This window comes from Harmonia axyridis, chromosome 6 (assembly GCF_914767665.1).
Source record: "Harmonia axyridis chromosome 6, icHarAxyr1.1, whole genome shotgun sequence".
In the NCBI taxonomy this organism is placed as follows: domain Eukaryota; kingdom Metazoa; phylum Arthropoda; class Insecta; order Coleoptera; family Coccinellidae; genus Harmonia; species Harmonia axyridis.
Window position 1 is genome coordinate 28,841,454 of NC_059506.1, and position 15,980 is coordinate 28,857,433.

At 33.8% G+C, this 15,980-nt stretch overlaps 1 protein-coding gene across 1 annotated transcript in view; it reads right to left on the reverse strand.

Annotated features, from left to right (window-relative positions):
• The window catches only part of LOC123682797 (protein NDNF-like), a 28,736-nt gene that overhangs the window by 11,307 nt on the left and 1,449 nt on the right, over positions 1-15,980 (reverse strand). Inside the window, exon 2 of the mRNA XM_045621584.1 lies at positions 9,801-9,997. Within this exon, the coding sequence (XP_045477540.1) occupies positions 9,801-9,997 (197 nt within the window). The remainder of the gene's footprint in view (positions 1-9,800; positions 9,998-15,980) is intronic.

Sequence of the window (15,980 nt, forward strand, 5' to 3'; positions counted from 1 at the left end):
TATATTATTTTCAGTAAGCAGATTTTGTGCCCAACATGAACTATCAAATTTGACATGAAGCGCGCGGAAATGAAAACATATGAGTGATACCATATTTCACTCAATTTGCGAGTTTTTCCTCAAAGAACGCACCTCTTATGTCCCATAGTGAATCAACGTTTCATATTAACTCAAATTATATTGAAATAAATACCTAAATATATCAGAAATTCAGAAAACAAACTTCAAGTGCGCTAAACGACGTGAAACAATCGATGACACTAGGAGAGCAAAAGTTGCCAATCCTCGGATTTCAGAGGGTAGATACAGAAAATAATTAATGTTCTGCTTATTATAAATTCGACAATAAGGAAAAATATCGGATTCCAAATATTCAAATTTGCATATTCAACCGGGAATCACTCAAATTAATATATTTCATGCAATATAATGTACATTAATAATGACATAGTAAAATTGTGGATTTGAGTGATTTGACAATATATCACAATCCGACAACGTAACCTAACCATGTTGGGGATATATCAAAATTGCTCCCTACTTCCTCTACCTATATTTATTACTCTATGGATTCAACAACAAAAACAACAAACAAAACAAAACAAAAATGACAGATTCTTCTGACCATAAACATTGAGTCGCCAACGCTTTGTTTTCGGGATACAGGGTGTTGAAGTTTAATTTTTTTTCTTAAATTTGGCATAGATATTCCAATTTAAACTATTCATCCTGTGATATTATAATTCTGAATGCAAATCTACAGGGTGATATTTTTTCTGGTTACCAGCCTCCACCTTTTCTTTTAGAACCTTTTTTTTTATAGACCACTGGTAGTTTAGAAAAATGTGAAAAGACACTTTGGAGCAGTACTACACTTTTTGGTCTCTTGTAGTTTTGTTGTATCAGCCACTGATTTCGAGATAAAAATTTCAAGCAGTTCTCTAGTAATCCTCAGGGAAATTCAAACTATTATAGAGATCCAGTTAGTGAGCTGTGATGAGGTGAGCTCATAGTAGATAATCCCCTGCCAACTCCACCAAACACACAGCAAAACCTTCCTGGCCGTCAATCCTAGCTTGGTCATCGTTTCACCTCGTTTCGACCACGACCGTTTTCGCTTGACGTTGTCGTAAGTGATCTTCTTTTCAACATCAGTCACCAACCGCTTTTAAAATAGGTCTATTTTGTTTCGATTCGCAGATGGAAATTTGGCCCATTTTCGATAATTGGCCTTATCCTGCTTGGTGCATCTTTGACATAAAAATTACCAGTACGGAATCGACAAAATCAAAATAACTGGTGATTAGTTGTTACAGAATCAGGACCATAAACACTATTCACATTTTCTGGCTTGCATTTTCTCTTTACCGAAGAGAAACTGTGAAATATAGTGAGTTTTCTCTTTGTTAGTGTCCATCATTGACGCACGCTCAAACAGAACTAAGTGAACTAATCACACAACTGTCAGAATAGTTTTTGTAGTACGGAATCTAATCTTTTCAACGCCATCTAGTGGAACCCGATCAGACTCATACAACGCGAGATACAGATAACCAAAATTATCTATTGAAAAATAATTTTACAACATCTAATTATAATGAAAAATTCATTTGAATAATATTTTTATCTTGTATTATTATTTAAAGTTCTCATTATTATTTTGAGATTCTCCCGGAGATGCATTCTTGTAAATAAAGCTCCTATTGTTCTTTTGGATTATTTTGACCGTTTGTGAAACGAATTCCTAATCCCGATCAAATTCAAAAGGAAGATGAACGCTCCTTTTGATCAAAAAGAATGGATGCCGATGTCATCGGCGAATGCCGAAAATAAAACCAGTATTCAGCGTGCGCTTTGGCATCAAACATCAATATATTGTTTTAATGACTTCTCAAATGTGTAAAACATCGTCAATATTTTATTGGAGTGACAAGTTAACGATCTGCGGAAGGATTTTTCAAGGAAATTGAACGTGATATGGCGGTCGGTTCCAAGTAAAAAAACATTATTTTTAGAAATGCGGGTACATCTGTCGAATTCAAAATGTTTAGTTAGAATTATGTCGGCCTACATTCCTACAATCTACGTCTTGTCGATTGGTAGCTGAAATAGCGTTTTATCTCTATTAGTAATCTGCTGAATCCACATCTTCGATATATGAGGAGTCATGGGTTTGGTTAGGCATTGAAAATTTCAGGTAGGAACCATTCCTACCCATTTACAGCATTTACATATAAGGTATATCTATATAGTTACATATTGAAGTAAGTCTATTTTTGAACAGATCACTATATCATTTAGTCCCGATGTCTGTTTTTTTTCCACTTCAATTCTGTCCGTCCGTAAACACGATAATGCTCGAATAGAAAGACCAAGAAACTTTTTAGAATTTTAAGAAAATAGTTGAGTTTACAATCTTATAGAATTGTTCAAGAACTCAAGCCTTTAAACCATCATAAACTTCGTTTATGTTCTGATTTTATTCATGAACAAAGTGAAAATGATAATAAATAGACGGAATTTGCAGTGATGAAAATACACAAGAAACCTTTGAGATACCATTACATCCAAGAGTCAGAGGAGTAATTGGCCCAAAAAAGATAACTGGTTGAAGAAAATGGTCGAGAAGTAACAATCAATCGAGATTGATACAGAACAATGTCGAATGATTTTTCTGTTCATGCTGTTGTTGAGAATAATCTGGAAAAAAAGTGGTTTCAACGAGACGGCTTCACCTGTCATTGTGATTTCTTTCTATTGATTCACAACAACTGAACAATGAACGTATTAGGTGTACATCTTTGCTTTAGCCGTTTTGCAATAGAATAATGTAGAGGTAAGTAGTAGTAGAAATAAATATATCGTAGATGTCATACAATAAGTTTAGGTATTTGTAAACATAACGCCATCGGAATATTAGTCGATTTGTATCTGCATCATGAAGTTATTCTCGATTAAACATGCCAGCTTACGAGCCAAATGCTCGTCATTTGCGGGAGGTTTTAATTTTCTGCGTTAATATGAAGAAATATGTGGCTGAGGCTCATCGAATGCTCAAATAAATATGGCGAGGCCGCTATTAGTGGAAGAACGTGCCGAAAGTGGTTTCAACGCTTCAAGAACAGTGATTTTGATGTCAAAGACTAGCATGACGGTGGAAGAGAGAAGGTTTTCGAATATTCAGAATTGGAGGCATTACTTGATCAAGACTCTTGTCAAACGCAACATAAATTGGAATGTTTATTGGGAGTAAAGCAACAAGCCATTTCAAAACGCCTGAAACTCATAGGAATAATTCAGAAACAAGGAAATTAGGTGCCGTACGAGTTCAAACTGAGATATGTTGAACGGCGCTTGTTTGCTTGTGAACAGCTGCTTGCAAGGTAGAGACTGAAGGGATTTCTGCATCGCATTGTGATTGGAGACGAAAAATAGGTTCATTACGATAATCTCAAGAGCAGAAAATCATAGGGATATTCCGGCCATGATTCCACGTCGACGGCCAAACCGAATATTCGGTTCCAAGGTCATGTTCAGAACTTGGTGGGACCAGCTCGGCGTAGTGTATTACAAGTTGTTAAGACCGACTGGAACAATCACAGGCGATCGTTATCGAACAAATTAATGCGTTTGAGCTGAGCATTGAAAGACAAAACGGCCGCAATACAACGAGAGACATGATAAAGGGATTTTACAGCATGAAAATGCTCGAACCCGTGTTGCGAAAGTGGTCAAGACATACTTGGAAACGTTGAAATGGGAAGTCTTAATCCACCCGCCGTCTTCTTCAGACGTTGCTCCCACGGACTATCACTTGTTTCGATCAATGATACACGGCCTGGCTGACCAGCACTTCCGGTCTTATGAAGAAGTAAAAATTTGGATCGATTCGTGGATCGCTTCAAAAGATGATCAGTTTTTTCAAAGCAGGATTCGTACGCTGCCCGAAAGATGAGAGAAAGTAGTGGCCAGCGATGAACAATACTTTGAATCTTAAATGTATAAGCGGTTTTTTACAGTAAAACGGAAAAAACGGCGGAGGCAAAGTTGTAAGCCTATGTACTATTTAAAATACACTATCATGTAACGAAAACGAAGAAAGCAGTTGCAACAACCGAGAAGAAGAGCCCCAAAGCCGCCAAGTCCCCTTCTAAAGCTAAGAAGATTGCGAAATCGCCAACTAAGAAACCGAAAGCTCCAAAACCCAAATCAGTCAAGTCTGTGGCAACTCCGATAAAAGCAGCACCTTTGAAGAAGAAGAAGTGAATAAATATATATAGAAGAAGTTGGTGGATATTTGAAAGATGTTATTTTCCAGATATAATGGCATAATGCGGCCTTTCAAATAAAAAAAAATTCATGTCTCACTAAATAATTTGGGCTTGTTTTCTTTTTTATTTTTAAATTGTATCATCGCTGTTGGATATCTAACCCATTATATCGCTTGATGATCAAAAATATCAGATTATTAGCGGATATCAGCTAAAATGAGACATAATATAGAATGGATTAGTGATCAAACAAGTTTTCATCTGGGCGTATCGTCGATATATGAACGAACCTACTTTTTATATCGTTCTAGTTTTTCCAATGAGGCGATCTCTCCGTCTAGACAAACAGAAATAGACCGAAAACCTCGAAAAAGCAGGATTCGCAGACAGAATGGACACAAGATCAAAAAGGAGATTAAAGAATAAAAAGCCGACAAGCATGACATGAATCATTACTTAACAGTAAAACTTCGGTTGGAGTACTTAAAAATAACATAAAATTCGTTGTCCTAGGTCTGGGTTAACATATGTTGGGATGCTCACTACTTTTGTTTGTTTTCAACTTATTTTCTCTGGCGTTATATGAGCATATATATCATTACTTTCAGACTCGGTCTGAACATACTAAAATAGAGTATCGACGAGGCTTTTGTGTTTTACTCCATATCCAGATTTACTGGATATATATTCGGTGGTATATGAGATTTATGTTGGAGTGTTTTGGATCATTTACTTTTCTATTGTCTTCGGAAGTTTCATTTCTCTATGACTGCGAAAGCATATACAGTCCATTCAGGAATTATTGACATCGAAGTAGGCCATGAACGTCTAGTCGCGGCTTCATTTCTGGTTACAAAAATATCACTAAAAATTGCTATGGTTCATCATAGAAATAACCAGTTTAAATTATTTTCATCATTTTTGTATCCGAAAGATCCTGAATTTTCGAAATTACGATTATTACGAAGGGACGCATACAGTAATGATTTCATAAATTGAAATTCAGATTATATAACGTAAAAATATAGTGAAATGCTATCTCATTTCAAGGAAATCCAATGAAGAGATATCTATTCATTTAAGAGTCGCCCATGAAAGATCCCATTGAAGATCATTAAAATATGCATATTCCTTTTCACCAAAGGCTCTTCAAAAATTGTTGCATTACTGATGGACACTGGATACCAACCTGCTTGCAAAATTCTTATCAAATAACTCTTATGGATCATTTTAACTGTGGTGTCTAAACTGGTGAAGAAAACAGAAAAAACTGGTTGATAAATTTAAATAGTGTAGCTTAGTGAATGGAAGAGCCATATCATAATAAGACAGAAATAAAATTCAAAGAATCCATTTATTATATGAAAAATTTTGACATCATAGTTGTACTGTAACTTTCAAAATTGGAACTTTCTAAAGTCACTATTTATTGAAACTGTTCATGACATGAATGATTGATTAAACTTGTATGAAAAATATAGATACTATTTGTACTCAAGTTTTCTGTTTTTATTGAAATGCTAGTTACTATTAAATTACATAAAGTATTTTGTCCATAACAGCTTTAACTCACTCACTATAAGCATTTTTGCATGAAATTATTTTTAATTTGTGAATTTCAAAATTTTATTGCATTCTATTATTATCTTCAAGTGGGTAAGAGGTGAAGAAATTCTTGAAGTTACTCTCAGTTGAATTACTCAGTAAAAATTCTATAAAGTAATTGGAATTTATCAGATTTTTGGATTACTCATTGAAGAACAAAACACAGATATAACAATACTCAATTTCAATATAGAATATGAATAAACTATAGATGCAATGCCAAAACTTTGTTTAGCAACCGAATTATAAAATAATTCTCCCTTCATAATCCTCATGATCACCACTGTCAAAACAAAACATCCAGGTAAAAATCCAAATATCCAGCATTCAAAATAATAATCCTTCCACTTTTACCCTTGAATATACTTGAAAAACTTTTCTGTTCATCAATAAGAATTTTCCTTTTATTAACTGTTTTGAATTTGTTATCAATTAAGTTTATGTAATATTGACGTTGATTGATTAAAATCCAGATGCTTTTTGGTCAAATTTTATCCAGACTGATATATTGGTTGCTTTTGGTAACAATCAAATCATTCAATGATTCTTTGAAGGTGAAATCGTATTGCACAGGTTTTCTTCCACTAATAATCCAGGTTGTAATGACTTGCCTTCTTCTCTTTTCAAACAGTACTGTGAGAAATACTCAAATAAACTAATCAATGTATGTTTGAAATTGATACAACTTTTAAGCTTCAAAATTTCTTCGATCAAAACCAATAACACAAACTGAAATCTAACGTCCTGTCAATGACATTTCCAATGCCAACCCGAAATCTGCAATTCAAAATGTTACTGAATGAGCCAGTACCAACATAATTTCGATTTTCCAAAGCCTCCCGGGATGTCAATAATTCCTGAATGGACTGTAACATATTTCAAAATACTCCACCTGAAATTATTGAGTCTGCTTATTCAATAACCGAAAATCTACTACCTCAGAAATCAAAGGATATACAGGGTGTGCCTAAATAGAAGGTAAAAAGGAAATTGAGAGATTCTTCGAATAATTTTAAGCCCATAAAGTCATGTAAGCATGGCCCGATAAGGCTTTGTTTTTGGATACATGGTGTTTCTTGTAGTCCTACTTTTTGGGTTGATTATAACAGTTTATCGAATCTTTATTAATCTTGCTACAAATTGTGTGAATAAGTATCAGGGACCGTATTCTCGACAAGTGATCTTCCAAAACGTATACGTTCATTCAGTGATCTTAGCACTGAAAGAACGTATACGTTTTGACACTTGTCGAGAATACGGTCCCAGAACCTTAGAGTAATAAACATTGAAAGAGGGAGTATACGCAATTTTTGAATGTCCCAACATGGTTAGATTACGTTGTCGGATTGTGATATATTTTCAAATCCACAATTTTACTATATCATTATCCATGTATTTTATATTGAATGAAATATATTTATTTCATTCTCAATTGAATATGCAAATTTGAATATTTGAAATCCGATATTTTTCCTAATTGTCAAATTTATAATAAGCAGAATATTTATTATTTTCTATATCTACCTGCTGAAATCCAAGGTTTGGCAACTTTTGCTCTCCTAGTGTCATCGCTTGTTTCACGTCGTTTGGCGTGCTTGAAGTTTGTTCTCTGAATTTCTGATATATTTAGGTAATTATTTAAATATATTTTGAGTTAATATAAAACTTTGATTCACTATGGGACAAAAGAAGTCCGTTCTTCTTGGAGAAACTCGCGAATTGAGTGAAATATCGTATCACTGATATGTTTTCATTTCCGCGCGCTTCATGTTGAATTTGATAGTTCATGCTGACCAAAACTGATAATTATCCTCATCACAACTCACTTACTGGATCTCTATAATAATTTGCATTTTTCTGATGATTTCTAGAGAATTTTTTTCTCAGAATCTGTAGTGACAAAACTACAAGAAACCAAAAAGAGTAGTAGTGGATCAAAGTTTTTTTACATTTTTCTAAACCACCAATGGTCCACCAAAAAAGAGTTCTAGACGAAAGAAACAGGTATTGTTCTAGGAAAATACCACCCTGTAGTTTTGCATTTGAAATTAGCATATCACATGATGAAAACTTCAAATTGGAATAATTATGCCAAATTTGAGTTGAATATCTTGTGAAAAGTGCTATGGGAAAAATTAAAAATTGTCTGCCGTGCATGCCACTATATATATTCTCTTAAAAATAAAAATGAATGAAGATAAAAACCCATAACGTTAATTGAAAAGTTTGAATCATTTTTTCCTCGAATGATCTTGACAGTTTATTATTGGAAATAGAGTAAACGAAAACGAAATCAACTAGTTCTGATTCTTCTTGGCATAATTTCGCTGTTACGATTAGTGCCAAGAGTTTGTTGATATTCATCAATCCATTCAACACATCATTTGTGGACTTTTTAGAGTAACATAACTATTTTAGAAGAGGGAAGTGATTTTTTGAGTACAGGTGTCCCTAATGTTTGTTGTGTTGTTATTTTACTTCAGTATTCTGTAACATCTTCAAACAAGAAGACTAAAATTAGATGAATTGGAATCTAATTTAAGGAATGAAATAATTTTCAAATTGTAAACATAAGAGCTTCTCGATGAAAAATAATCTTATGTAATACCTCTATTACTAATACTCTCTTGAGTATTACCTATTGGTTATGACTAAGTATTTTAAGAGAAAATTAGTCGAAATAATTTGATAATGATTTTAAAATCCATAAAAATAACTATCCTGGGGACACTAAGTTCAGAGTTTTCAAATAGGAACATTGATTCTTTTAATTAATTTTCAAAGTAGAAATTACAATTGTTGCAGTTAATTATGTGGAGATTAGTCCTCTTAATTACAGCAGATTGCAACTTATGTGATGAATGATCTGATGAGAATTTTGATAAGCAGCATATTTATTATTATTGTCCTCTCTAAGATTTTTATAAGTTTCGAATGATGCTTTGCATCTAGTTGTAGATATGGTTCTAAGACGTGTGCACTGGATTTTCATTCAACTTAAGTTCGATAATTACTTTTTGGAAAAATCCTGAAATGACTGATTGTACCAAGTTCATCTTTCAATATTTGGAATGTAGACGAAAAAACATTTGGGTTTGTCGATCTTATTTTCATAAGTTATGAGCGGAAGGGACATAAATCTTCATATTCTTTATTTTTTACTATCCATTTACTATTCAATAAGTTTTTCGAACTTCCTTGGGAAGTTTTGAAAAATATTGGGTTATATTCTTCTAGAGGATCATAAAGTTTCCATTTTTTTGTGCTTTAAAAGAGTAAGTAGGAAAGTGCAATTATTGAGATAATAAAGAAGTCAAATGAAATTCTCATTCTTTTATCCATTTACTACATTTGTTTCACCTCCTTATTTGAAGAACTGACTTCAAACTTACGCATCATTCAATCTTCTTGGTTCTTTTCACAGTTTACTTTAAACTGATTGAGGCGCTTTAGTAGTTTACTCTAGAGGAAATTTATAAACAAATCTGATATGGACAAGATTCACAACATCTGTTCATTCAGTTGAATTTTCGAAATGACTGGCGTTTATTGAATCTGTTTATTGTTTATTGGACAATAAACTTTAACCAAGCAACATAATGATGAACAAATTATATACGATGAAATTTGAACCGAATTTTGTATTATATGCTTCTTCAAATGAAACTACATACTGATGAGTACTACTATATGTTTTTTTAATTCGATGAAGGAGACTTTACACGAAGTGATAGACCGACATGCGAAGAACTGCACAAAAAAAAAGCAGAAAGAATAAACTTCATAAGATGTTAAAATATAATTATCAATTTTGTATTTTTTGTATTTGCCATATTATTTCAACATAATTTTTGAACAAAAAATAATTGAGGTCAAATATATGGGGAATTTTAGACACAGAAAAGAAAATTTCTTTACACTTACGTTTCTTGTTGATCCTTGAGCAGATACTTCGTTACTTGTACATCACTAGGTAACTTATCACTAGAGTATATTTCATATTTCGGCGGTGATATCTTTAAATCTCTGGCTTTCTTCGCTTTCCTATGGGCACTACTCGATAAAACAAGAAGGTGTAGAAATATCAGTATATATTTTTTTCTGAAGTATGGCAGCATCATCTGAAAAAAAAAAGTTCTTATTCAGATATAATCAGATCAATTAGCAATGAACAAAACTTGTTTTGTGAATTTGGGAAAAAGTAATCGACCGTCGTACAGTGCTGCCCTCTACATATAAGCTTCGTAAAGGGAAAGAAGATAAACTTCCTATACCGTACAAAGTTTGGTCATCGCAGGAGCTCCAGAGGGGAAATAAGGGTACCTTAGGTTTGACTGGCACGTGGAAAGCCACGTGGTGGCAATTCCTCTCAATAGCATACCTTCCTATTAAAAATGAAATAAACATATCTTTAAATATCAACATGAAACCTCTTATTGAAAAACCCTTAATGGAGCGTTGCGAATCGTAGGACAATCACCCGATATAACACCCCAAATAAGTGCTACAATGTTGAATTATCGAAGCCTTATCTCCTGTTTAATCCTAATCCTATTTCGATTTTAGTTAATCCCATTGTGAATTTCAAGGCAGAGGTCGAATTGAAAGATCGATGTACCTCGGTATATCTATGCTACACTCTATTTTTAACGCTGTCACTAGACCGTTTTTAGAAACGGTAAATTGTGCTGTCTGCCCTCTAACCCCGTGTGTGAGGCGCTCAATTTGGGAAGCCTACCTTTAATCATATTCAAATGAGAATTATTCAAAGTACCAAAATTACCGTGAAGAGATTTTGTGTATTCCGGTGGAAATTCATTGATTTCTTTTCACGTTGGGATGAACTACGTTAGTTTCAACATTTTAGACGCTGAGAATCATATAGAATTATCTTGAAAAATGTTTGTCTAATTCTGTGGCAAATCCGTTCATTCTGCTAAACCTTGTAGAACAAAATCGTTCGGGAATATCTCAGTTTCTCACGGATTTCATGGATTTTATTATTATATGGTAACTCTCCTGTAACGAATTAATCTATTATCTGTTTAATTTGTGATGCACAATACAGTTCTGACAACCAAGATTTTTCAATGCAAAAATCACTAAAAGATATCTTCCATTAATTCCAATAACAATTCAGGATTAGGAGGAAATAACGTATTATACTCATTCTAATACTTGCTCATTCAAAAACTCGCTTCATCGAGGCTTGTTTTTGAATTTTTAACTCGTGGAAGAATATCACCCAATAAATGCCTTCTGCTCTTGTATAATAAAATAACGTAGCATTATGCTGCAGTTCGGAAGCCTGAAATTCTCTTAATTAAATTCGCTTTGTGTTAAAATATTTTTCTGTCCAAATGGTTTTTCAAAAGGAATGATACAATCTTCATTTATGTTCAACATGGGCTCGCAAACGCTTTGTTTTCCAGATACAGGCTGATGTTCTAGTTTTTTCTCATAGCTTCTACACTTCACGAGATATATTGAACTGAAATTTAGCATATATATTCTTTTTTGAAGTTTACATCACGTGATATGCGGATTTCCATTGCAAATCTACAGGGTGATATTCTGGAACAGTGCCCTCTTTTTTCCTCTAGAACATTATTTGGCGGTCTACTAGAATTTTAAAAAAATATAGGAGGGTTCTTTGAAACAGTATTGAAATTTTTCGTTTTTTGTAGTTTCTGTCAAAATTTAAAACATATCTCTCGAAATCCAAATTAACATAAAAATCTAGTAAGCAAGCTGTGATCAGGGCCGGCGCGAGCAATTTTGGTGCATGAAGCAGAGAATTCTTTGGCGCCCCTGCTGAAAAAGTATCAATAAATACCACCTCTCTCCAACAAAAAACATCACCTGCCCCGATGATAATTGGCCATTTTTGATTTCTCTAAAGTTTTTGCTTATCGTTTCTTTCTAAATTTGTTTCTACTGGGTTTCTTTTTTTTTTGGCATTTTTCGATTCTCAAATTCACAAGATCGATGAAAGATTACCTATCACACCAGAAGATACAAAGGGCGGTAAGGCATGCAAAGCTTTGAAAACTAAAAGGGATTAAAAACATATGTTCCACTGAAAACATTCAGCATTTATCAGTAACTAGTTCCGAATGCAGAATCGTAAGAATTTTCCATATGTTGAATGTGTAAAGCACTTCGAAGTGTTGTTTTTCGTCTTTGTGAAATACATTCCATCCCTCATTCAATTAGGGTAATAGGCAATGCTGCTTATATTGGTTGGGTTGCCATGTGTTATTTATTGAACAGGCGGATTAGTAAAGACTTTTATTGCAGGGAATGTTAATAAACGCAGCAAAGCGGACCAACTCCATGTTGTTTTAAAGAATCAAGACTATATTTTTTCAGAAATAGGGCGGTCACAAACTAGGCTGAATTGCCGCCTTCGAAAAGAGGCGCTTGAAACAGTCGCTCGACTGTTTCACCCCTAACGCCGGCCCTGGCTGTGATGAATAAATTGATTATTAATTTTGGTGTTTATTTTCCCAATCTGTCGTTTAGTAATAAAGTTGTATAATCATTACAAAAGAGTAGGACTACAAGAAACTGTATCACCTAAACGAAGGTCTGGCCGTTTTGGGCTCTTGCTCTATAACTCTGTATCGAATCCAAACTTTAGGTTAATCGGAGCTCTCAAACATACTCATTTTTTTAATCTCTCCCAGCATGATAAAGAGCAGTGAACATCCCAGCGCATCTTAAAAAAAAATACAGAATCCCATTACTGACACTTATAAACACTTATAAACACTTATAAACACACAAAATTACTAAACAAGATCCAGTTCACCGTCACCAACCGAACTTGAAATACGGTGGTAGATGCCTACAACAACAAAAAATATCTGTACAAAGATCCACAATAAAATGGAGGACTTATAGAAATGTCCCAGCGGTTGGTAGCGTTTCTCAAACGGCCATCGTTTAAGAATAAAATATTAGACTACACGTCATGTAATTTATTTCAACTATACGCAATAATAACACCATTTGGTAGGTTTTGAATGCGCTGCGAGATTTAGAGATCTACATCTGAGTGTTGTGGGAAAAATGCTCTCCTTTGATTAATGAGGAGCTATTCAGAAATCTGCCTTTCCGGCATACAAATGTGTTTGTCTATTTTGTCTATTAACTGTTATCGGAAGTGTTTATCTAGGAGATTCGTCATTTTGCACAGTTAAACTTTGAAAATTAGGAAAGTACTTTCATGAAGTCAGGAGCTTTTGAGCGCTCGTTTATTCATACGCTAATTGTGCCTTCGAGATCACGTGGTTGATGGTACCCTAGATCATAGAACAAATATATATACTTACTCTATGCCCTAGACCAATGCTCTCTAGATCTAGAATATAGGGTTTTCCAATAAGAGGTTTCATTTTGAATAGACTGTTGTTTGGGTAGCTGTGACTTTTGAAGCTATCATCTTTTGACCATTGACAAGTACAAACTACGCCATTACTAAAAATTAAACGGTATACGCTCCAAAAACGCAATTGTTAAAATTTACTTACAAAAATAGTGAAAATTTTGCAGTTACAGTTCGTGAAACTACAGCACTTTTGGGTCGTCGTGAAGCACCTGCTTGGCCGGCAATAGTGAAACAGGTGAAAAAATTTGAGCTAATGTTGCAAGTTAGTGAAGAGAAGAATTGTAACCTTGTGGTTTGCTCAAGAACAACTGAGAATATTGCTGCTGTAGCAACGTTGTAGAGTTGCCCCAGGTTTGTCGATTGATGCTTAGGTCTTAAGGCTTTTAAATTTTAGTTAACTCAATCTGGTCGATCACCAGTAACGTCGTATCTTCGCTGATTGAGCCCTTGAAATGCATCAGAATGATTCGGATTTTCATATAAAACTTATCATCGGTGATGAGGACCATTTTCACCATAATAAGCAGAATTGTTGCATATGGGTCTCAGAAAATCCAAGAATGATTGTTGAAAAGCTTCTCCATCCTCAACGTATCACTGTTTGGTGCGGTTCTTGAGATGGCGATATGATTGGACCTCACTCATTCGAAAAATCTTTTATGGCCGGAATTGGAAGATATTGATGTAGACGAGGTTCATTCTCAACAAGATGGTACTACGTGCCACACAAGCAACGAAACAATCGCAATTTTGCGAGAAAAGTTTCCTGGACGTGTTATTTCTTGAAGAGGTGATCACAATTGGCTGCCAAGATCTTGTGATTCAAGACCTTAAGACTTTTTTCTTTAGGTCCATGTAAAAGATGAGGTCTATGCCAATGGTCCAAAATCGATTCAAGACGTTAAAGATGAAATTCGTCAAGTTATTGAGGACCAACACCAGTAAATGTACGAATTGGTCATTGAACATTTCATAAAAAGTAAATGGGACTGCAACTGCAGCCGTGGCAGCTATTTGGCTCATATATTTTCTCATCATCAATGACATACCTTTCTCTTCAGAAGGAAATAAACAACCATTGATTTCTCTCAAAATAAACTCGTTTTTTTTAATATCAAAATGATACTGCCTGTTGGAAAACCCTATATTTTAGCTCTGCTCTATTATCGCTTATATCAAAAAGTACTATTTTAATGAAACACCCCTATAGTTGTCTTTTGATTATTTCTGAATTTTATAACGAAATCGTGTTTAGGATTCAATGTTCACTTACATCAAGATATTTCAATATACATATTCTAGTATGCTTTCTGAACTCAAGTTGGAAGTCTAAACTTTCTGGTGTCTCAGTTATTCAAAATGAAACCTTTTATTGGAAAACCCTATGGTATAGGCAATGATTCTTCTAACCCTGATTTGAACGTATCACAAAAACAAGCCTTAAACGTTGACAGTATTCATGACGTATCTACATTTAAGATGAAATACCTAAGAACTATTTTATATGAGTACTCTTTGACTTTTACCACTTGAAAACGCGAAAATTATCATACGTGAAAAGCATTAATTTAATTAATCTCGAGGCATACTAACAGTCCAGAAATTCACTTGTTGCCTAAAACAAAGAGGATCTTATTCAACAAATGACTACAAGATTGACGAGTTTGAGATAATGATACGAAACATAGGAATGTAAAATCCTTCAGTATTATTTTCGTTTTCGCACTGCAGTTCATATACGAATATAATCTTGCACTTGCTTCTGGTATTCTGTTGAGATATGTGCGCTTGTTTCAAGAAAACCCAGAATCAGACGAGAAATAGAAGAAGATGTTTTTATCAGATGACCCTTTGGAATTCAGATATATTTTTTTCATCTTCAAACATTTCTGTTTCCAAATCCAAAAAAATCCATTCATCAGACATGTAGTTTTTTCTCGAAAATTGCAGTTCCAATCAAAATAATTTGTTGCATTGTATTTATCCTCCTAGATCCATAAGGAAAAACTTAATATTCAAAAGAATTCAGAATCTACAAGACTTAAATTGAAAAGGTGGTGATATCGATGATGTTCGATAACCTAACACAATTTTTTTTATGTACATATATCTAATATTGGGATGATTTGTTTGATAGAAAAATTCACCTATCCTTGAGTAAAATTTGCAGTAAGTCCAATTTTTTATTCGAATATATATTGCCCTAAAAATTTAAGGACCAAATAACTAATTTGTTCATTTCCATTTCTTACATCCTTTCCTTTCAGCAAAACCTTCAAGTATATCTTCTAAACGAGGAATGATTGTTATTGTCATCTTTCTCTATTTCATTCGGAATTCCTTCGTTTTGTATATCTTCATAAACAATGATTAACATCCAGGAAGTTTAACTTAAATTCCAGAAATATATCGGAGTCATTAAGATCATGCCAATATTATTGAAATATTGTGTGAATTAGGAGAGAAAATAGCAAACAATATGAAAATTTGTTTGTAAATAAATCAACTCAGTTTGGTCTTCAAGATAATGTATAGTGAATGAAATTGGATATTATGAATAGTCATCGTGAAATAAGAGAAATTTAGAGTGTATAGTTCGTTATTACTGTTACCGTTTTAGTGTAATTGTTTGAAAATTTCGAAGCATATTACTGAAGGATGAGAAAAATTCGAATTTATAACTGTGTGCAAAAATGAACAAATGAGAAAGG